General features: G+C 38.6%; 1 protein-coding gene across 2 annotated transcripts in view; it reads right to left on the bottom strand.

The window, feature by feature from the left end:
• The window catches only part of TMEM245 (transmembrane protein 245), a 103,832-nt gene that overhangs the window by 71,443 nt on the left and 7,400 nt on the right, over positions 1-24,989 (bottom strand). For both annotated transcript variants that reach the window (XM_053566318.1, XM_053566325.1), the window contains exons 2-5: positions 22,620-22,737; positions 20,617-20,718; positions 4,720-4,836; positions 1,980-2,186 (exon numbers count right to left, since the gene is read on the bottom strand). In XM_053566318.1, the coding sequence (XP_053422293.1) occupies positions 1,980-2,186; positions 4,720-4,836; positions 20,617-20,718; positions 22,620-22,737 (544 nt within the window). The remainder of the gene's footprint in view (positions 1-1,979; positions 2,187-4,719; positions 4,837-20,616; positions 20,719-22,619; positions 22,738-24,989) is intronic.

The following is a 24,989-nucleotide window of genomic DNA, read 5'->3' as shown; positions in this document are numbered from 1 at the left end:
AGCTTCTACAATAAGTCCAGGGAAATTATGGGCTATAGAAAGCTTTTGGAGGATACCCTGAACACAACCTACTCTGTCAAGACCATGTCAAATTCCTATGATGACCAGATGGTTAAGATATAAGAAATGTAACTTCTCCTAACAAACTTAATGAAAAAGAGGGATTCCAACAGCACTTGACATGTGATTTTTCCAGCATAAAGAAATCACTTGGCAAAACCAAAAACAGTATGGGACGATCCAGAAGAGCAATTTAAACCCTGGTTCACTAAGAATTTCTTCACAGAAACCATGGCCTGGTAAGTATTCTGTGAGTCGCTCAATTATAGCTGTGTCTTATTCCAACTGCCTGAGAGAAGTTATTAATATCTGAGGATAAGAAGCAGATAAAAACATCTGCCTTTACACCGCATGCTCCCTGAGGAAAGGCACGGTACAGTGCTCTGCTCGTAATGTTTAAAATAATGGTTAACTAATTACCCAACTTAATGAGACAAATAAATGGTGAAAACTAATTTAAAAAGTAAATGGGCCGATAATTTTAGACTTTTAGACCTTAGTGGAGAACAGGCTTCTAAAAATCAGATTATGTTTTTATCAAGAGTGAAAAACCTTGACATGGGAAATGAGGACTAACTAAAGTAGGAGGTACCGGGATGGCAGAATCCAGAGCATCCATTGAGGAGTTAATAAATTCCACACAGAATATGCTTACAATCAGAGGAAAGCCCAAATAATCAAGAAAGTGTCAAAAGATGCTTTTCCAGCACACCTAAGTTAGAAATAACTCTTCCTTACTCTTTCCAATCTTAGAAGACAGTCTTAGAGAAAATCAAAACAGAGTTGGGCCTTAAATTACCATGGTAACAAGGTACAAAGACATGGTTTAATTATTTATGAAGAACCATATGATTCCATTTTGTCACAATACATATAATACACATACATATAATTCAATTTTTCTGCCAAACAAAAGAAAACCCAAAATTTTGCATACTTACATTTCTCAAAGACCACACTTCCTTTGAATTAAAAAAGCAATATACAGTCTGCTTCCCTAAAAGCAGCTCTCAAAATACAATCATGAACCACAAAACCCAGATAGCTATTAATATTCTCCTCCACAGAACCATGGACAATTGCACAGTCAAATCTGTATGTGGAGCTATAAATCTCAAATACTACATCAAAGCATAAGAGGCTAAAGATATATATATATATTTTTTTTTTTTTTTGTAGAGACAGAGTCTCACTTTATGGCCCTCAGTAGAGTGCTGTGGCCTCACACGGCTCACAGCAACCTCCAACTCCTGGGCTTAAGCGATTCTCCTGCCTCAGCCTCCCGAGCAGCTGGGATCACAGGTGCCCGCCACAACACCCGGCCATTTCTTGGCTGCAGTTCAGCTGGGGCCCGGTCTGAATCTGCCACCCTCGGTATATGGGGCCGGCGCCTTACCGACTGAGCCACAGGCGCCGCCCCGGCTAAATATATTTTTGAGTTTAAAAGTAAAATATCACCCCGGTGCAGGGGCTCACGCTTATAATCCTAGTACTCTGGGAGGCCGAGGCAGTAGGACCACTTGCGCTCAGAAGGCCAAGACCCGCCTGAGCAAAAGCGAGATCCCGTCTCTACTAAAAATAGAAAAAGCTAGCTGGGTTTGGTGGTAGGCACCTGTAGTCCCAGTTACTCTGGAGGCTGAAAAGGGAGGATGGCTTGAGCCCAGGAGTTTGAGGTTGCTGTGAGCTACCATAATACCACTGCACTCTACCCAGGATGACAGAGTGAATCTCAAAAAAAAAAAAAAAAAAGTGAAGTATTAAAGTAATAAATTCCCAAAGTTATATTTATTACTTAAATGCAAATAAAACCTTGCTTTATCTACAAGTATAGAAATATCTCATCTTTTAAAATATGACAGTAAAACAAGAAAGTAAAGTCTTCAAAAACAAGACAAGATCATAATTAACCAGGCAGTAACCTGCAATAGGCACTGGTAACAACTGCACGATCCACAGGTTCAACCAGATCTGGACACTGACAATGGCCCAAACGAGGGACACAAAGTAGATATCACTAGTTTTCTTCTTCTTTCTAAGAAACGTTCCGATTTCAGGCCTTTGTCTGCCCAGCGTAGGTGAAGGGGAGGAGGACAATGTTGGAGGGGGCTCTCCCCTGTCTGTGGTTTCTGAAGAGGGAAAGGAAAAAACAAAACCCACACCGTATTAGTCCACACGAGGAAACAGTAACACAGAACAAATCAGCAGGCTACTTTAAAGTAGGTAATATACTCTGATAGTAAGTATACTATGGTTATTGGGTTAAAAGACAAAAAGATTTGTGTATGTGTTTGCAACACACTGAAAATCCAGTGGAGAATTACAACGATGACAGGGTTTCAATCTTGGGAGATTAAGTTTGTTGGCGGAGGGGAGAAGAGGGGGAGAGGAGGGAAACAAAAAATGTTTTATTTTTTATATTTTATTCTGTTCTAAGATTTATACGACTAGTGTGTGTGTGCGTGTGTGAGTGTGTATATATATCATTAAAACAAAATATATGACATAGTAGTGGGGAATTATAATTATCCCATGAAAATAATTCAAACAGTATAAAGCAACAAACACTAACATTTAAAAATTCTATCATTTTTAATAGAACATTAGAATTTATATATATTTCTAATATAATAAGCTTTCCAGAGTCACTTCATCTAAAATGGAATCATCTGCCCTTACAAGAACCTAGCGCTTTCAAAGATATCTTTTCCTCTGAAAGAGATATAAAACAAAAAATGACAGATTGCTGGGCTAAGAAATTTCCAAAAAAAAAGAAATCTGGGCTCGGCGCCTGTAGCACAGTGGTTACAGCGGTGCCGGCCACATACACTGAAGCTGGCAGGTTCGAACCTGGCCCAGGCCAGCTAAAAACAATGACAACTCCAACAAAAAAAATAGCTGGGTGTTGTGGCAGGCGCCTGTACTCCCAGCTACTTGGGAGGCTGAGGCAAGAGAATCGCTTAAGCCCAAGAATTTGAGGTTGCTGTGAGCTGTGACACTACAACACTCTACCAACGGCAACATAGTGAGACTCTGTTTCACAAAAAAAAAAAAAAAAAAATGAAAGAAAGAAATCTGGATTATTTCATACAAGGTACTGTTTCCTGACAATGCAACTACTATATTACATTTTACTATAGGAACCTATGATTTCTCTTTCCTAGTTTTAATAAGACATAGCATACACATCAGAACCCACAAAACTCTTGAAGTAATACTACTCTATATATACCATGATGATGAAAATTATTAAGATCCTAAAACTTGTATTTTGACTTCCTTTAAAAAAATTACAAAAGTACATATTTCATAAAGTCATGAAAAAAAGAGTAAAGACAGAAGAACACCCATAATCCCAATCTCCTTTGCCCCAGGGTCCTAGTTACCCTTTCTCAGTTTCTATTTACTTTTATCATATAAACCTTGTCTGCCTCCCCCGCACTGCTGGCCCATAGAACAGTACCTGACATATACTAGGTGCTCACTAAATATTTGTTGAATGAATGACTTCCCTATTATTTCATAATTTTCATGAGGAACCACATAGTAGTCCACTGAGTTATCATAATTTCCTTAATTTTTAATGTTAAATGTTCAGCTGCAAGCAAATTTTTACTACTGAGATTACCAGGGTAAGCCGGCTCACTAGTATTTGACACTAACGTTTGGGGCTAAAGCCCAAACTAGTTATAATATACTTTTGTTGGACTCTGCTCTCCCACTTTCCATTTTAGGAACTTCATGTTGGTTGAGTGTGGCAAATAATTGGAAGAATTACAGTAAGTCCATAACCAAACATACTCTCTCCACTTTGGAAACACAACTCAACGTGTAAGGAAAGTGTTCCTACTACTCCATGTGACTGTCTCTTAGCTGAGCCTTTCTTTCAAGACGTTTCCAAAGTCAGTTCTTCGAGAAGAACTCACTGTAATTATTTCCCAACTCTGAAAACTTCTGGCACTAATGGAACTCTCAGCACAGACCAGGACAGCCCTTTACATTCCTGAACACCGTGCAAGTGTGGCAGAACTCTAGCACTGGTGTAAGTCTAACAGCAGGATCTGCAGGAGCCTGCAACTCCAGAAAACAGGCCACATGGAACAATGGGTCCAAAACAGCCAAAAGGGTCTGTCTTATGTAAGTTAAACTTTTAGAGAAAGAAAGCCAGAGAAACGGATGGCTGAAAGACGAAAAATAAAAGCCTCCCAAAAAAAAGAGTTGGAGAAAGAGAACAAAAGAAAAAGGAACATAAAGAGAGAAAGGAAAATAAAACAACAGAGAACAGCTGTAGAAAAAAGAAATGGCAAATGAAGAAACCAAGATATGAAGAAAGTGTAAAGTGGAGGAGACAAAGTGAAAAATGAGAAAAGGAAAATACTGCGAAAGGAAAGTGCGAAAGAACAAAAGAAAATAAGACAAGCATTAAAAGAAAAGGAAAGAATGAAGAACCAAGAAACTCAAGGTAAATAATATTTTAAAAAATGATATCTGAGAACAAGGGTCAGAGAGTAAAAGCTTTGAAAACAGAAATCAGAGAAAAAAAAATACAAAAGGGCCACAAGAGTAAGTAGCATTCTGTGATGCTAGCAGCCTTCTTGATTCTATATTCTATTTATATTCATTTTCCGGAATAACCTTGAATGACATCAGAACATCAGTCACCTGCAGGCTGAGTCGAGGGCTGGTCTTCACTGCTTGATTCGTACCCTGTGATAGAGATGGCCAAGTTTGCTAGAGTAGAGGCTGCCATGGAAATAACTTGCCCTGGTAACTCTGCCCCTGTAAAACAAGTGTGCATTTTTAACACTTTTTAAAGCAAATGAACAAAGTAGGAAGTTACTCTTGCAAATTTAAACACAGTCCAAAGTTTTCAAAAGCAATAATACAAATTAGTTATTACTAATCCACTGGACCGGTGGTTCTCTAGCAAGGAAGAATGTTTAAGAATCAACAAGAAAAAAAAAAAAAAGAAATCAATAGGAAAGTTTGCCTAAAAGGCAAATCTCTAGACTCCATGTGTCTGCCTCAGCACAGCAGATATTGCATATATAAATTTGGCGTGCATACTTATTAATCTTTACTAGTTGATCATAAAGCACATTTCTATTGAGAAACACAAGTCTGTGAGCTCCCTTATCAAGTAAGATTGCCTTAGGCCACTCTGTATTACCAGGTCCTATCACAGTATGGGACAGCCGACACTTGGTGCTCTCAAAAATACCCTTTTACAAATGAATATCTAAATGTATGTATGGATATGCCTATGTACAGGTATTATGCAAAACCAGAGAGATCTATAAAGTACACAATTCTGGTAAGGCAAAATCCACCACTTGAAAATCTAAAGGAACATCATGACTACTTATTAAATGTTCCCATGTTAAATTACTAATAGGTAGCATGGACTTTGATCATTTGTAGTAGACTCAAATAGAACATTTACTGGCAAAATAAGGTCTCGAAAAGTCAGCTTTTAACCTACTATGGCAGACAAGACAAATTAGCTCATACAACACCAAATTCCAGCACACTTTCTTGCACACTAGAATGGATAAAGATTATATTTCCTGGACTCCCTTGAAGCTACGGTACCACATGGGATGTACTTTCCACTAAGCAAGCAGAAAGACAGTACGAGACTTCAAAGGAGACTAAAATAATGCACTGTAATTTGGAAGCAGCACAGCCCTCCTGTCAAATGCAGTCAAAGAGGCAGATGGTTTTTCTGTAGCAACTTAACAGAGGTTCCAGAGGGTCTGCTCTCTGATTCTAACTTCAAGGCAGATAGCAGCAGCCATGGCCTTCTGTCCAAACAGTCCTTTGGTGTCACTGGACATTTCTCCTGCTTGCATTGCTTCTGCCTGTGTCAGATCCAAGCTTAGCTGCCATGGCCTATCCAAAAGTTCTAAATGCTAACCAATACCTCTTATTATTTCAACCAGCCATAGTAGATTCTCTTAGCCAAAACTAAGAACACCTAGTCACCAAATCACACATCCACACTCATAAATTGGGGACTTATTTTTAGTAGACCAATACTCAGTGTGACAACACAGAATTTTGCCACGCTAATGATGAGTCATGACCCTTCAGAAAGCCCATGAAATTCTACTCCAAATTAACTCCACACACATACCCCCACCAAATCCAAGGCCAGCCATCTCCCAGACAGAAGCAAGCCAGGGCCTAAAACGGCTCTTTGGTAAATTCAGCAGTCCCGATCAAGAGCACACATCTTGCTCAGTCATACCCTATCCCTCCTCTACTAAATGCTCCTGTGACCTGAAAGAAGTTTATCTTTACACATGATACCATCTTTACATATCTTTACATATGATATCATCTTTATGTATCTTTACGTATGGTATCATCTCTGCCAATATGAGAGAAATTGAAAGTCATGGCCCAAGAAAGCACAAGTTAGACACCTTGCTCGGGACCTTAGTCTCCTGGCCTGGGTACCTGAGGTGCTTGTGAGACGCCAGTGAGAGGAAGGGCTGACAGAGCGTCTTTCCTGTTGTACGTGTACTCACTACTCACTGCACTATGTGCTGGGGGTAAAGATACTTCCCCTGCCCCATGCAGTCTAATGAAAGGGACAGGTATGAATCAAAGAGCCACATAAATTAATGCCTGTATACAAATTATGAATGCCATAAAGGATAATTCCTGAATTATGTGAGCTACTAAGAGAAGAAACCTGGCTTATCCTAGAGAATCAGGAAAAGCTTCTCTTAAGAAGTGAAAATGGAGTTGGTATATCAAAAAAGGAGAAGAAATTAACCAAAAGTGTGTGTGTATTTATATGTAGCATGTTGGGCAGAAGGAAGTAAGAGGGAAGGCTGTGTGAAGAACTCAGCATGGTAAAAGATGCTGAAAGAAGATCCATGTGTCTGGAACCCAGACAGCTAGTAAAAAAGTGGCGTCACATAAGCAAGGGGGAAGGGGAAGGCGGCTGAAGCAGGTGGCAGACCATAGTAAGGGCTTTGGTCTTTATCCTGAGAGTAACAGGAAAGCACTGAAGAGTTTTAAATAGGAAAGTAATCTTTTTTAACCATAACTTTATTAAGATAAATGCAGATTCATATACAGTTGTAAGAAATAGTTCCCATGTACCCTTTGCCCAGTTTCCACCAGTGGTAACATCTGTAAAACTATAGTACAGTATCACAATCAGGATACCAGCACAAGGCCAGGCGCGGTGGCTCACATCTGTGATCATAGCACTCTGGGAGGCCAAGGGCGGAGGATTGCCTGTGCTCACAGGTTCGAGACCAGCCTGAGCAAGAGTGAGACCTCATCTCTAAAAATAGCAGGTGCTGTGGCGGGCACCTGTAGTCCCAGCTACTTGAGAGCCTGAGGCAAGAGAATCGCTTAAACCCAAGGGTTGGAGATTGCTGTGAGCTGTAACACCACACCACTCTACCAAGAGTGACAAAGTGAGACTCTGTCCCAAAAAACAAAAAACAAACCAAAAAAAAAAGGATATCAGCACAGATACAGGATACAGAATGGTTTCATCATGCACACCTTTTGTAACCACATTCACTTGCCTCTCATCCCTCCTACCTTGTAAATAAATGATCAGTTTTGACATATGAAATAATCATTCTTGCTTGTTTGGAGAACAGACTAGAGGGGAGCAAGAGTGAGTAAGGAGGGAAGTTACTGCAGTGCCTCAGGCAAGACATGATAGTGTGGTCTACAGCAGAAACAGGGAAGGTGGGGGAGTGGCTGGATTTAGGAAACAAGCAGGAGTCACACTGGGTCACACTTGGAGATATGCTGATAAAAAGAACCAGAGAAATGAAGGCGTCCAAGTTTCCAGATTCTGATTAGATAGGTAACATGTAGGGGAACAGGATGAGGATCCTGGACACATTAAAGTTCCTTTGGGACAGAACAGGACTCCGCTTCGCAAAAGTACACCCAGGAGAGACATCTTAAGTCCCACTCAAGAACAAAGTTTGGAAACACCTAAAAATAGCCTGGTACAGTAGAAAAGGGGAGTGGAACAAACGTCAAGTCAAAACTCAAAAACACAAAGTATTCAACACTAGAATATCATCTATGAATGAATAAAAAAAAGAATTCTCTTACATGTACAAGATAAAAAGCTAGGTAAAGGTCCTGAATTACTGAACTGACCTCTTCCACAACTAATTTAATTAAGTGGTGACATATCTTTGAGACACTGTGAAGTTAAGTCCCTTGAGAGTTTTTAAATAACTCCAAAATAACAAGATTATTGCACAGCTCCTCAAATATGAACTTGCAGTTCAGCTGCATTTTAACTTACATTTCTAAAAGCCCACTAAGCGTTCATTCACCAAATAGGTGGCCAGGTGACGTGTTGAGACAAGAGACTAAGACCCTGGCCTCAAGCTCAGTCTAATATTTAACCAGCTATGATTCGGCCTGTTAAGGCCTAATGTAAATTAAGTGTGGGATGTTTGGAGAGCCCAGAGAATAGAAACCAAATCCACAGTCTGGGGAGGGTTTCCCAGGGAGCTACCTGACAAAAATGTTAAAAGATGCCATCCTTTGAATCTATCTGAACAAAAGTTAGCCAGATAAAGACGACAGAAGCCTATCTTGGGAAGGAGCTCTGGAGCCACTGGGGTCTTAGAACACAGCAGTAGAAAAAAAATATGACAGGAGGACAAAAAAAGCAGGTATAAAGACACAAAGGCCAAGAAAAGCCGAGTATCTTTGTCAAAGGATGCTCAGTTCAAGAAGGCTAGACTGGACATAGGGTACAATGAAGAGAGCAAAGAGGTACCAGGATGCGGAGGAAGACGGAGCAGAAAATGGAGGGTCTCATGTTTGCTGGGCACAGAGGACACACAATCCAGTGGCTGGACACAAATGAGGAAAGCAGCCTGCTCAGGTCCAGATCCCAGGTCTATTCCTTACTGCTTGGAAGATCACGAGCAAATTACTTAACATCTGGATGCCTCTGTCTCCTCATGTCTAACATGAAGCTTATATAAATTCCTGTCTTTCGAGAGAATAAAGTGGAACAATACATACAAAAATGCCTACATATGCAGGAAGCACTACCCCATCTACTGGCATTGACGGTGTCAACTACAAGCATAAGTCACTAACACTCTATCTGACCGCTCAACCTCTTCGTGCTTTGTGTTGCAACCATTTCCCTAAACCATACCCCACTTACTGGACATTTTTAGATCTCCACAGAGAGAAGCAAAATATCTTACATAAAGGGTAGGCATGGAAAGACTTGAGAAAAAGCTAAAGAAAAAAAAGTAAATCAATTCTTTAGAACTGTGGTGTAAAGACTTAACTCTCCAACTTGCTGATGCCACTAAAATATATAGCACATATTCAATTAGTCTTAGCTGCATCAACAAAAACTATGCAGCATTGTTCTAGTTAACACACAAATGAGTCAGCAAATTTTTAGAGTCCCTTAAACTTTACAACAGCATGAAAAAATAGCACAGAGAAAATCAACAAGGAGTATTTGAAAACTATAGATAGAAGATTTGACAACTGCTCTTATCAAACAGATACAGCTTTAAGTAACTTCTGCCTTTGGGATATCCTTCAGCATTTCAAAAACCCCACGGGTACAGGCAGGGAGATGACAAACTGAACAAAAGAATGCCAGGGCTGGGAATCTTGGCAAAGTCCTGGTATTAGATAAAAAGCCATGGCTAAAAATAGGCACATAAACAAGGGAACATAATCTTGGGACTCAAGGACCAAGAAAGAAAGGAAAGAGCATCCAAGGTTTCAAGTATCAAGATACCCCAGGAACAGGGCCAGTATTAAGTGGGGGTCCAAATAACAAGGGATCTACATGAGTCCACACAAGCAGGTCACTGACATTAGCAGCCTAGCACCAGGGGACAGGAACTCAGAGTCTGACACATAAGAAACAGATCACAAGGTCAGATAATAGCTGTTCATATGACTAACTCAACAACAGGCAGACTTAACTTTTCTTCCTTTTTTTTTTTATTGTTGGGGATTCATTGAAGGTACAATAAGCCAGGTTACACTGATTGCAACTGTAGACTAACTTTTCTAATAATCATAGGGGAATATATTTTGAAACCAGTCCAAATAAGGAGACATTTCTTGATCTACTTCATTCTTTTACACAGGAATAGCAGCAAGTGCCAGAAATACAACCAAAGATGCCTCCTGGAACGAGGCACTGTATACCAAATAAAACCCCTCAGCTTGGGAAGCTCCCTTTGAAGAAGGCTTCTGTTTCCATTACTAATGTGGAAAACACAACTCCCTCTCAATGGCTTCAGTATCACTTTACAAGAGCCTCTAGGCCAGCTGAACCAATATTGTAAGAATTGGGGAGAGAGGCCAGGCACAGTAGCTTACACCTGCAATCCTAGCACTCTGGGAAGCTGAGGCAGAATGACTGCTTAAGGTCAGGAGTTCAAGACCAGCCTAAGCAAAGTGAGTCTCTACTAACAATAGAAAAAATTACTGGGCGAGGTGGCGCATGCCTATAGTCCCAGCTACTAAGGAGACTGAGGTAGGAGAATAGTTTGAGCTCAGGAGTCTGAGGTTGCTGTGAGCTAGACCAAGGCCCCGCATCCTCCCTCCTATACCCTCCCTGCCTCCACACAAGCCCGCTCATCTGGCCAGAGACTCTGGTAGCCACTTGCCCTCCGGAGCCCTCCCTGCGTCTGTGCGGAGCCCTTCTCCTGGCCAGAGACTGCTGGAGCCTTGGGCTCTCTGTGCCAAACTCACCGGACGCCAGGCACTTGCAGAACCGTGTGCACCACCCCCGACCCTGTTGCTGGATCCGGGTGTGTCACACTCCAGAGCTGCTTCCACAACCAGAACTCCCTGGCTGGGGCAGCCCCAGAGGAACTACACAGGGTCACTCCCTACAAAGATCCAGCAACAATAGAGTGATCCTGCTGGGGTCTAATCTTGGAGAGACACCTCCCAAACTCTGAGGACAGCCAGAGGCAACCATGAAAAACAACCATGAGGCAAAATCAACAGAAAAACTCTGGCAATATGAATAATCAAAGTAGATCAACTCTCCCAAGGATCAATGGGGCAAACACAGCACAAGATCCCAAGCACAAACAAATAGCTGAAATGTCAGAAATCGAATTCAGAATCTGAATAGCAAATACGATCGAATTAGAATTCTAAGCAGTAACCCAAAAGATATCTCAAGAATTCAACGAATTCAAAGACCAAACGACCAAAGATTTTGACACATTGAGACAAGAAGTTGCATCCCTCAAAGATCTGAGAAACACAGTAGAATCCCTACTGTGGCAGAAGAAAGGATTTCCAACATTGAAGACAAAGCTTTCAAATGCTCCCAAACTCTCAAAGAGGAAGAGAAATGGAGGGCAAAAACAGATCACTCTCTCAGAGAGCTCTGAGATAATTCAAAGAAAACCAATATTCATCTTATAGGGATCCCCGAAAGCGACAAAGTGGCTTCACAAGGCACAGAGTCTCTTCTCCATGACATTATAAAGGAGAACTTTCCAGACATGCCAAGAGATTCTGAAATTCAGATAGCAGACAGTTTCCAAACGCCAGCATGACTCAACCCAAATAAGAAATCCCCCAGACACATCATAATCAATTTCACTAAAGTTAATATGAAGGAGAAAATTCTGAAAGCAGCCAGACGAAAGAAAACCATCACCTACAAAGGCAAGAATATTAGAATAACTGCAGATATCTCTGCTGAAACCTTTCAAGCTAGAAGAGGATGGTCATCGACTTTTAATCTCCTAAAACAAAATAACTTTCAAACCAGGATCCTGTACCCAGCTAAACTGAGTTTCATTGATGACGGAGAAATTAAATACTTTAACAACAGTCACATGTTGAAGAAATTTGCCATAACTAAACCAGCTCTCCAGGCTATTCTCAGACCTATCCTTCATAAAGACCATCACAACCGTCCACCACAAAAGTAAACCCACCCAGAAAATTTTGATCAAATTCCAACTTCCACAGTTGCAAAAGGATTAAAAATGTCCACCGGACTCTCGAAAGGCTGATCAATATTCTCAATTAATGTGAATGGTTTAAATTATCCTCTAAAGAGGCACAGGTTGGCTGACTGGATACAAAAACTCAAGCCAGATATCTGCTGCATACAAGAATCTCACCTTACATTAAAAGACAAATATAGACTCAAGGTAAAGGGATGGTCATCTATACTCCAGGCAAATGGAAAGCAGAAAAAAGCAGGCGTTGCAATCCTATTCGCAGATGCAATAGGCTTTAAACCAACCAAATTAAGGAAGGATAAGGATGGACACTTCAAATTTGTTAAAGGTAATACTCAATATGATGCGATTTCAATTATTAATATTTATACACCCAACCAGAATGCACCTAAATTTATAAGAGAAACTCTAACAGACATGAGCAACTTGATTTCCTCCAGTTCCATAGTAGTTAGAGATTTTAACAACCCTTTAGCAGTGCTGGATAGATCCTCCAAAAAGAAGCTAAGCAAAGAAATTTTAGATTTAAACTTAACCATTCAACATCTGGACTTAACAGACATCTACAGAACATTTCATCCCAACAAAACTGAATACACATTCTTCTCATCAGCCCACGGAACATACTTCAAAATTGACCACATTCTAAGCCACAAATCTAACCTCAGCAAATTAAAAAAAATAGAAATTATTCCTTGCATCTTCTCAGACCATCATGGAATAAAAGTTGAACTCAATAACAACAGGAATCTGCATACTCATACAAAAACACAGAAGCTAAACAACCTTATGCTGAAGGATAGATGGGTTATAGATGAGATTAAGAAGGAAATCACCAAATTTTTGGAACAAACAACAATCAAGACACAAACTATCAGAACCTCTGGGATATCTCAAAGGCAGTCCTAAGAGGGAAATTTATAGCACTGCAAGCCTTCCTCAAAAACCGGAAAGATTTCGGTGGAGGGAGGGTAAGGGGTGGGGCCACATCTATGATGCATCTTAGAATGGGTATAGACGATTGCACTAATGTACACAGCTATGATTTGACAATAAAAAAATAAAAATAAAAATAAAATTCCTTCAGGGTAAAAAAAAAAAAAAAAAGAAAAGAAAACAGAAAGAGAGGAAGTTAATAACTTAATGGGACATCTCAAGCAACTGGAGAAGGAAGAACATTCCAACCCCAAACCCAGCAAAAAAAAAGAAATAACCAAAATCAGAGCAGAATTAAATGAAATTGAAAACAAAAGAACTATACAACAGATAAATAAATCCAAAAGTTGGTTTTTTAAAAAGATCAATAAAATAGATAAACCTTTGGCCAACCTAACCAGGAAAAAAAAAAGAGTAAAATGCCTAATTTCATAAATCAAAAATGGTAACAATGAAATAACAGACCCCTCAGAAATTCAAAAAATCCTTAACGAATACTACAAGAAACTTTACTCTCAGAAATATGAAAATCTGAAAGAAATCAACCAACACCTGGAAGTACGCCACCTACCAAGACTTAGCCAGACGAAGTGGAAATGTTGAACAGGCCTATATCAAGTTCTGAAATAGTATCAACTATACAAAATCTCCCTAAAAAGAAAAGCCCAGGACCAGATGGCTTTATGTCAGAATTCTACCAAACATTTAAAGAAGAACTAGTATCTACATAACTAAACCTCTTCCAAAATATAAAAAAAGAAGGAATAATACCCAACACATTCTACGAAGCAAACATCACCTTGATCCCCAAACCAGGGAAAGACCCAACAAGAAAATTATAGACCAATATCACTAATGAATATTGATGCAAAAATACTCAATAAGATCCTAACAAACAGAATCCAACAACACATCAAAAAAATTATACACCATGATCAAGTGGGATTTATTCCAGGGACTCAAGGCTGGTTCAATATACGTAAATCTATAAACATAATTAAGCACATAAACTAACTAAAAAATAAAGACCATATGATTCTCTCAATTGATGCAGAAAAAGCTTTTGATAATATCCAGCATCCCTTCATCATCAGAACACTTAAGAAAATTGGTATAGAAGGGACATTTCTTAAACTAATAGAGGACATCTACAGCAAACCCACAGCCAATATCATATTGAATGGAGTTAAATTGAAATCATTTCCACTTAGATCAGGAACCAGGCAAGGTTGCCCATTGTCTCCATTGCTCTTTAACATTGTAATGGAAGTTTTAGCCATTGCAATTAGGGAAGAAAAGGCGATCAAGAATATCCACGTAGGGTCAGAAGAGATCAAACTTTCACTCTTCACAGATGATATGATCGTATATCTGGAAAACACTAGGGATTCTACTATAAAACTTTTAGAAGTGATCAAGGAATACAGCAATGTCTCAGGCTACAAAATCAACACCCATAAATCTGTAACCTTTATATATACCAACATAACCAAGCCGAAAAAACAGTCAAGAACTCTATTCCTTTCACAGTAGCGCCAAAGAAGATGAAATATTTGGGAGTATACCTATCAAAGGACGTGAAAGATCTCTACAAAAAGAACTATGAAATTTTAAGAAAAGAAATAGCTGAAGATGTTAACAAATGGAAAAACATACCAGGCTCATGGCTGGGAAGAATCAACATCATTAAAATCTCTATACTACCCAAAGCAATATATAATTTTAATGCAATTCCTATTAAAGTTCCATTGTCATATTTTAAAGATCTTGAAAAAATAATACTTCATTTTATATGGAATCAGAAAAAACCTCGAATAGCCAAAACATTACTCAAGAATAAAAACAAAGCAGGAGGAATCACGCTACCAGATCTGAGACTGTACTATAAATCCATAGTGATCAAAACAGCATGATTCTGGCACAAAAACAGAGAAGTAGATGTCTGGAACAGAATAGAGAACCAAGAGATGAATCCAGCTACTTACGGTTATTTGATCTTTGACAAGCCAATTAAAAACATTCAGTGGGGAAAAGATTCCCTATTTAACAAATGGTGGTGGGTGAACTGGCTGGCAATCTGTAAAAGACTGAAACTGGACCCACACCTTTCACCATTAATTAAGATAGACTCTCACTGGATAAAAGATTTAAACTTAAGACATGAAACTATAAAAATACTTGAAGAAAGTGCAGGGAAAACTCTTGAAGGAATCGGCCTGGGTGAATATTTTATGAGGAGGACTCCCCAGGCAATTGAAGCAGTATCAAAAATACGTTACTGGGACCTGATCAAACTAAAAAGCTTCTGCACAGCCAAGAACATAGTGAGTAAAGCAAGCAGACAGCCCTCAGAATGGGAGAAAATACTTGCAGGTTATACCTCCGACAAAGGTTTAATAACCAGAATCCACAGAGAACTCAAACATATTAGCAAGAAAAGAACACGTGATCCCATCTCAGGGTGGGCAAGGGACTTGAAAAGAAACTTCTCTAAAGAAGACAGACACATGAAAAAAAGCTCATGATCCTTAATCATCAGAGAAATGCAAATCAAAACTACTTTGAGATATAACCTAACCCCAGTAAGAGTAGCCCACATAACAAAATCCCCAAACCAGAGATGTTGGCGCGGATGTGGAAGAAAGGGCACACTTCTACACTGCTGGTGGAAATACATACTAATATGTTCCTTCTGGAAGGATTTTTGGAGACTACTTAGAGACCTAAAAATAGACCTGCCATTCAATCCTATAATTCCTTTACTAGGTTTATACCCAGAAGACCAAAAATCACAATATAACAAAGACATCTGTACCAGGATGTTTATTGCAGCCCAATTCACAATTGCTAAGTCATGGAGCGGCGCCTGTGGCTCAAGGAGTAGGGCGCCGGTCCCATATGCCGGAGGTGGTGGGTTCAAACCCAGTTCCGGCCAAAAACACACACACACACACACACACATACACACGATTGCTAAGTCATGGAAGAAGCCCAAGTGCCCATCGACCCACGAATGGACTAGCAAATTGTGGTACATGTATACCATGGAATATTATGCAGCCTTAAAGAAAGATGGAGATTTTACCTCTTTCATGTTTATATGGATGGAGCTGGAACATATTCTTCTTAGCAAAGTATCTCAGGAATGGAAGAAAAAGTATCCAATGTACTCTGTCCTACTATGAAGCTAATTTATAGCTTTCACATGAAGGCTATAACCCAACTATAGCACAGGAATATGGGGAAAGGGAGGGGAAGGGAGTGGGGAGGTTAGGGTGTAGGGAGGGTAATGGGTGGGGCCACACCTATGGTGCATCTTAGAATGGGTACAGGTGAAACTTAAACGCAGAATACAAATGTGTGCATACAATAACTAAGAAAATGCTATGTTGAACAGTTTGATGAGAATATTTCAGATTGTATATGAAACCAGCACATTGTACCCCTTAATTGCACTAATGTACACAGCTATGATTTAAGAATAAAAAAATAGGCACTTAACACATTTTTCCCCTACATTACCTTGAACTTCTAGGAAATACCATGCAAGAGCTCCCCAGGTCTAAGAGAAAACCATTGAACCCTGAGCTCAGAAGAAACTGCTCAAAATACTCAGCAATGATCTACAAGAAGAGTTTTCTGGGTCTAGAACAAAACAAATTCATATTTAAAATTCTGATGAAATCCAGAAGACTACTTCTGGGAGCCTACCACAAATCATAAAAACCTCTACAGCACAAATAACTCAAAGCTCACAGGGAAAGATGCCCACACAAGTGACTGGAATACAAGAGCAAGTTCTGCAATGGAACAGTGGAAACAACATCGCCACAACAGCCATAGAGGGAAGCATTCCTGCACCTAACTTTTATCAGGGTGACGTCTGCAGGAGGGAATGTCTAAATAAAAGAGAAAGTATGTCCCATTATGAGTCAGATGGTTTGAGTTCTGACACTTGAAAAAAAAGGAAACAAGGTTTCAGTGACAAGAGGAAAAAAAAAAAAAACATTTAAAAAATTTATTTAGAGTAGAAGTCCACAAAAGGATTCTAAATCAAGAATAACCTATTCAGAAGCTGGCTGGAATGCAACAAGGAAAAAGCAACATTTCCAAATCTGCTCTTGACATTTATTCTGTGTCCCTGTGATTTCCTTCCTTGTATGTAGTAATAGTCTGGAATACAAATACCAGCAAACTAGCTTGCATATCAATACACCACTATTCTGTTTTCTTTTTCTTTTTTGCTTACGTTTAACACAAGAAAGAAAGAATTGAGTGGAAGATGAACAGTAAAAGACACACCACTATTCTGAATTTATAGCAGATAGTAATAATCAATTATGGCCTTCTTCCTCCCATGCTCAAAACTTGGACTTAGAATTCCTGTCTTCACAGTTTTCCAACTTGAATTTATACCTTAGAAAAAACCCAACTGAAACCCTTAGTTTAGGCCTGCATTATTCATATAGTTGTAATAAGGTACTTAGCCCTTTACAAAAATAGTCAAAAGAGAAAACCATCCTGGGTGAGGGTAGTAAAGGGTAAGCAGAGCTGTCTGAATCACTTAAAATTAGGGGAAAGGGAAAAAAAATAAGTGCAAACCACCAAGCTTTCTATAGCAGTTGCCAAAGCAGGAAATTTACTTCCACTGGTCTGATGCACAACCACAGACTCTAACAGATTATGACCAGGAAGACAGGCTGAACCAAAAAAAAAAAAAAAAAAGACCTAGCAAAGTATAAATAAAATCTTCCTTATTTTCCATGGTCAGATATGTAACGAAGATTTTTTTGTTTCATATCTTTTAAAATTCTCAATAAAAAGACAGCTTACAATAGTCAGACGTTGCTCATTTACCAAATAAAGTAATAAAGAGCTATTTAATTGTTCAAAAAAACTTTGGTAAGGCAGCTTTACGAGTACACTGAAGTGCCACCAAGAGCCTCATGGTTAGAATAAAATAAAGATGCAAAAAATATTACATAAGTACATACATTGACATAGAAAGGTACTCATGACATAAGTTTACAATGTGGGTTACAAAAAAAGTATATGCACAATGAGCCAGTTTTTTGTGTTTTAGAAAGTCTAAAGGCTTAAAAACCACTAGTTAATATTTCAGTATCATCTGTGGGCATGTGCGATTTTAAGTGATTTTTAGTTTCTTCCTTTTGCTTCTCTGTATTTCCTAACTATACTGCATTAAACTGATACTATTTGAGAAATTAATTTTTCCTTTTTTTTGGCTTGTTGTGTTTTTCTTGTTTGTTTGTTTTTTTGAGAGAAGGTCTCACTCTGTCGCCCAGGAATGCAACAATGTCATCATAGCTCACTGCAGCCTCAAACTCCTGGCCTTAAGTGATCCTCTTGCCTCAGCCTCCCATATGGCTGGGATGACAGGAATGTGCCACCATGCCTATTTTTTTTTTTTCATAGAAAGAGGTCTCACTCTTGCTCTAACTGGTCTCAAACTCCTGACCTTAAGTGATCCTCCCATCTCAGCCTCCCAAAGTGCTAAGATTATAGGCATAAACCACCACACCCAATCTAACTTTTCTCTTTAAAAACATACTACATTTAGTAATTTGCTCTTTTAATATATGTACAGTGATCAGAAAGACATAAGAACAAAGCACTGGGCAGTCCAGAAGCTCTGTGTTCAGATTTACCTCTCAAGCCATAGCTGATTCCACATGACTGAGAAACTGGAAGGTCCTATCCAATAACCTGAGGACCCCTGCTATATCTTCACACCTTCCCCACTTATAACTCATAAACTTGCACTGTTAACAAACTATTTCTGGATATAGACTAGGGCATCTCAAAAATCTTTAAAGAGCATTATGTACTAAACACTGTATTAGAAGTTCCAGCCAGTGCAATCAGGCAAGAAAAATAAACTACAGGCATTTAAATTATAAAGAAGTAAAATTATCTCTGCTGCAGATGACACAACCTATTATGTACAAAATCCTAATGAACCCACCAAAAAAACTACTGAAGCTAATAAATCCAGCAGGATACAAGCTCAACCCACAAAAATGTAAGTTGTCTTTCTATATGCTAGCAATGAACCATCCAAAAAGAAAATAAAGATGACATTCCATTTATAAGAGCATTAAACAGAATAAAGAATAAATTAAACCACACAGGTGTAAGACTTTACACTAAAAAGCACAAAACACTAGTGAAGGAAATTAAGAATAAATAAATGGAAATGAATCCTATGCTCACAAACAGGAAAGTTTGGAGTTTGGAAGGTTTTTTTTTTTTTTTTTTAATATTATAAAGATGGCAATACTCCTCAAAGTCATCTACAGATTCAATGAAATCTTTATCAAAATCCCAATACTCTTTTCTGCAAAAACAGAAAATCTGATAGTAAAATGTAAGTGGAAATGCTAGACAAAATAGCCAAAACAACCTTAAAAAGATTAAAGTTGGAAAACTCACACTTCTCATTTTCAAAAATTAACTACAAACTACAGCAATCAAAACAATGTGGTAAATGGCATAAGGACAGACATACAGTGGAACAGAAGTCCAGAAATGAACTCGTACATCTATGGGCAACTGATTTTTGACATGGGTGTCAAGACCGTGAGATGGAAAAACAAAGTCTCTTTAACAGACAGTATTGGATAACTGGACATCCACAGGTGTGGGCCTTCTGGATCCTTAAATGCAGTCTTTTGATTGAATCCAAATTTTACAGAATAAACACCTTTAATAAGATACCATAAGATACCCCTTTACCCACTAGATTGGCCATTATCAAAAAATGACCTTGTTGGCAAGGACATGGAGAAAATAAACTCCTCATACATTGCTGGTGGGAATGTAAAATGGTACAGTTGCCATGGCCAACAGTCTGGCAGTTCCTCAAAAAGTTAAACATAGAATTACCAGATGACCCGGTAATTCCGCTCCTAGGTAAATCCCCAAAAGAATTAAAAACAGGTATTTAAACAAACACTTGTACATGAATGTTCATAGCAGCACTATTCCCAATAGTCAAAAGAGGGGAGTAACCTAAACATCAACCAACTGATGAATGAACAAAATGTAGCATATTCTTACAATGGAATATTATAAAAAGCCATAAAAAGGAATGAAGTACTAATACACGTACAGGGTTTCCTTTGGGATTGACGAAAATGTCTTAGAACAAACAGAGGTGTTGGTTGCACAACACTGTGGGTGTACTAGATGCCATTTTTAAATGGTTATTGGTTAATTTTATGTTATATGAATTATACATCAATTTAAAAAATAAATAAATAAATAAATAAAAAGCATGATCTAACAACCTAAGATATTTTAAACAAATTTATTTCCTGTTTGGAAACCACTACGGGTTTTTAAATAGATTCAAAGCTATTTAAAACTTTGGATCTTGCAGATAAAAATCCTCTAAAGCTGTTTCATTAAACAAAAAAAAAAAAAAAAGCTGTTTCATCATAGCTTTGTTTTTGCAGTCTTTGGCTGGGGCCAGATTTGAACCCGCCACCTCCGGTATATGGGGCTGGCGCCCTACTCACTGAGCCACAGTCGCCACCCCATCATAGCATTTTTTATAAAGCTAATCTTCAAAATACTTCAAAGAGTAATGTTAACAGAATGCTCTATTTCTTACCAGAAGTTTCTTTTCCATTCTGTTTTTCATAGAGGGTGCCCACAGACATCAGAAAAACAATAACCAGGAACACTGGAATTCTCCATGAGCCAGCCAGGGATGCTGTAAATTATTAAGAATTAACATTTTTAGTGAAAAAAACCTAATACGTGTTTTTAAATGACTCAGATTTGTAGACTGATAGAACAATACAGTATATATATTAATTACACAATTATTTCACAAGGAAAAAATCTTTTAAAAGCCATCAGACAGATGAAACTTCAATTCAGGATTTCTCAAATAAGTTCACCAGTGCTCTCAAGAGTGTCAAGTATGTGGCAGCCTGCCTGTAAAGCACTTGTATTGCCTGAGGAATTGAGTCCATTCCAGTGCACATCCAGGGCTTAAGATCGTCTCAAACTCAAACCAACTATTAGACCCAGGGATAACCAGAATCAGGCACAGACCCTACAATTGTGAAGTCTGACTTGATTTCCTAAAACACCATTGTGTGTGAACTCTCTCAAGAAAGGGTACAATGGCCTAAAAGAGCACAGCAAAGCTTCAATGTTTCCTCCTCAGTATATAGTGCAAACGTGTTTATAAGTCGTCAAGCAGCAGGTCCTTATCCATAAACATTTGCATTTCCCTGAGTCTATCTAAAGCCTCACGGGCATAGCTGCCTGCCTTCCTCTTCTGCCTTCCCCAAATTCAAAATGAGTCGTATGAGACAGTAGGGGATCTTGCAGATAAAATCCTCTACAATTCCAACTCAGCAAAGCTCTAAGCCAGTGGTTCTCAACCTTCCTAATGCCACGACCCTTTAATACAGTTCCTCATGACTGGGGGTCACCACAACATGAGGAACTGTATTAAAGGGCTGCGGCATTAGGAAGGTTGAGAACCACTGCAACAGAGGCAAAACATTTTTTATTTTATTTTTAATTATAAGTAGCTCTAAAAACTACTTTAAATAAGCTATCTACTGCCCTGGGTTACTGAATTTTGTTTTGAAATTAGAACTTATTGTTTCCATGGACTTAGACTTGGAGATGAGAGTCTCAACCATATATACCATGCTGGAAAAAAAAAAAAAAATCACTCATCATCCTAGCAGCCAACCAACCAACAGTGAATGGTTTCACATAACAGGGAACTCATTACTCTGACATGGATCTTCCTTATGTTGCATAGAGATCTGTCTCTCTCTGAAGCTACTTAGTACTCTGACATCTGTCCCTGATGATTGCAGAGATCTGTCAAAAGACAGTCTTCAAATATTAGAAATAGGCTTTCATATTTTACAACCTCCTTACCTTCACCTCTCCACCACTAGAGCACCTGTCTCCTCCTTTTATCCTAAGCAAACATCCTCTCTCGTTCCTTTAACTGGTTTTCACCCATCAGTTTCACTTTAACTGATTTTGAGCACTTCTTATTATTGACTGCTTATCTATACCTTCCCTAAGTAGGACACTCAGAATGACCGTAGGAGTCCATGTGGTCTCTAAAGACACATTAACTTTTATTTTTTTTTTTTTGTAGAGACAGAGTCTCACTGTACCACCCTTGGGTAGAGTGCCGTGGCGTCACACGGCTCGCAGCAACCTCTAACTCCTGGGCTTAAGCGATTCTCTTGCCTCAGCCTCCCGAGCAGCTGGGACTACAGGCGCCCGCCACAACGCCCAGCTATTTTTTGTTGCAGTTTGGCCGGGGCTGGGTTTGAACCCGCCACCCTCGGCATATGGGGCCGGTGCCCTACTCACTGAGCCACAGGTGCCGCCCGACACATTAACTTTTAAAGGACCTTTCTGAAAACAAACATGTAATATAATTAAAAGCTATATCTTAAAGCATATAATTTCATTAAAGATTAATAAAAGATTAAAGCATAACATTTTCTAAAGGCTTTAAAGAATTTTAAATGCAACATATAACAATACAAAGAATTCACTTTCTTTCACACAGTCAGCCTCTGCTGATCTTAAGCTAGACTTTTTTTATAAAAAGAAAGAACCCACCTAAATGAAAAAGCAATATAATCCAGACAGGAATTGAAACTGCTCTCAAGTAGCGTTCAGTGCTTGCATTCCACTTGAATGAAACAGTCAACACATAGCCAACTACCAACGTCCAGATCTTAAATAAATGAAATATAGACACAGCTGTAAAATTATACACATGAAAATGAACATACAATTATACAAAATTTGCAAGCGTCTATATAGCAAGGGAGTACTGAACACAGCACAGATAAGATGAACATTGGTGGTGCTAAAAGGAACACTTCTAGGTTCTCGGCCCCTGTTCAGTTAAGTTTTCAAATGAATAGGCTTTTGAAATCTCAGGTAGTGATATCATTTAAGTAATTGTCTAACAAAAAATACATAGTTTTAAGATACGCAAAAGTATAAAATTCATTTTATACATAAAAATACCTCCAACAAAATAATGTATAAACCAGTTTAAATTAAGATTCTTCACTTGGTAAGTTGGCTATAGACAAGAAAAAAAGAAAGAAAAATAAATTAAGAGCCTAATCTTGTGGCATTCCAAAGGGTTTCTCTCTCAATTAATTCCAAAAGCTTTCCAAAAAAAGAGGTTAAAATTTTTTACTTCAGCCTATAAAGTATGCTTGTTACTGTGAAAGGAATTTTTTTTAAAAGCCATAAAGAAGGCAGCCAGCTGAAGTGTGACCCTGCTGAAGTAATCTAGGTAACAGATGGTTAGAACCTAATCCAGAGTTATCATGGATCAGCTGAAGAAATGTGCCTGAAAAAAATGTGCTAGAGGAAAAACAAGACTTGAGAACAGAAGAACAGACCAGGGTCCCCTTCCCAGTTCTCTGCAACACTAAAGCTACATGACTGAGAACTTAAATAGAAACATAAAAAGAAACCAGCAGGGCCTACTCAGAAACTCATTTTTTTTTTTTTTTTTTTGGTAGAGACAGAGTCTCACTTTATTGCCCTCGGTAGAGTGCTTGGCATCACAGCTCACAGCAAACTCCAACTCCTGGACTTAGGCGATTCTCTTGCCTCAGCCTCCCGAGTAGCTGGGACTACAGGCGCCCGCCACAATGCCCAGCTATTTTTTTTGTTGTTGTTGCAGTTTGGCCGGGGCTGGGTTTGAACCCGCCACCCTCGGCATATGGGGCCGGCGCCCTACTCACGGAGCCACAGGCGCCGCTCCAGAAACTCATTTTTATAGAATATTTACAAAACTGTAAGGAATACATAATCCAGAAAAAAATTTGAGCACAAAGAACTTAAGACCAAGAAGGTAAAATTCAAGTCTGATTCAAACTTGCAAAAAAAGAAATAAAAGAATCAAGACAGAAGGAACTTTAAGCTATAATTCAGAGAAGAAAAAAACTGATAAGATTATTATAAAAGACAGAAAAATATGGTGATATCTCTCAGTAAAAACAATCTTCAGACCTTAAGACTATTTATAGCTTCTCACTGAGAACTGAACTTTATCCTCACTAAATAATGATAAACTCTGAAAAAACGTTAAATATATAAAGCCCATCAGAGTGTAACAGTAAAACATGATTACCTAAAAAGTCAACAATTGGGAAATGATAAACTATGGATGATTCACACAATAGGATGTATGGATGGAAAAACACTGATGTATTACATCTGTAATCCTAGCACTCTGGGAGGCCGAGGTGGGTGGATCCCTTGAGCTCATGAGATCAAAACCAGCCAGCGCAAAAGCAAGACCCCATCTGTACTAAAAATAGAAAAACTAAGGCAAGAGGATCACTTGAGTCCAAGAGATGGAAGTTGCTGTAAGCTATGATGCCACAGCACTCTACTTAGGGTGACAGCTTAAGACTCTGTCTCAAAAAAAAAAAAAAAAAAAAAGAATGTTATACAACCATTAAAATCATAAAATCATTTTTTAAAAAACAAACACTATGTGGTGTAAAAATCCCTAATAGCATATCAGGTTAAAAGAAAAATACATATGATGTGATTATGTCTCCTGTATGAGGGAAAAAGAAAATATACCAAGAAGTTTTACTGGGGTGGTAAGATTTTGTTTTTCCTTCTATTTTTTTCTGCATTTTCCTAATTGCCTTTAATGAGGCCTAATTTTCTTATGATAAAAAAGATATTAAGATATTCACCTTAAAAAAACTACCAGATGAAATATTAAATAAAGAGCTTTGAAGCCCAGAAAGACGTGAGGAAATGGAAAGTGAGAGACAGCTGCTTCAAAAAAGTTCAGGCTTGTAGGAACAGACAAATTAACCCTGGGAATTCAGAGAATTTGAAAAATGTAGCACTCAGAACAAAATCTGAGAACTACCATAGTACACTTATGTAACATTATGTGCCAGGCCCTGTTGCCATGCTTTATATATATGAATACATATA

This window comes from Nycticebus coucang, chromosome 2, assembly GCF_027406575.1.
Source record: "Nycticebus coucang isolate mNycCou1 chromosome 2, mNycCou1.pri, whole genome shotgun sequence".
NCBI lineage: Eukaryota > Metazoa > Chordata > Mammalia > Primates > Lorisidae > Nycticebus > Nycticebus coucang.
The sequence above is the reverse complement of the archived record's forward strand: the minus strand, read 5'-3'. Positions and strand labels throughout refer to the sequence as shown.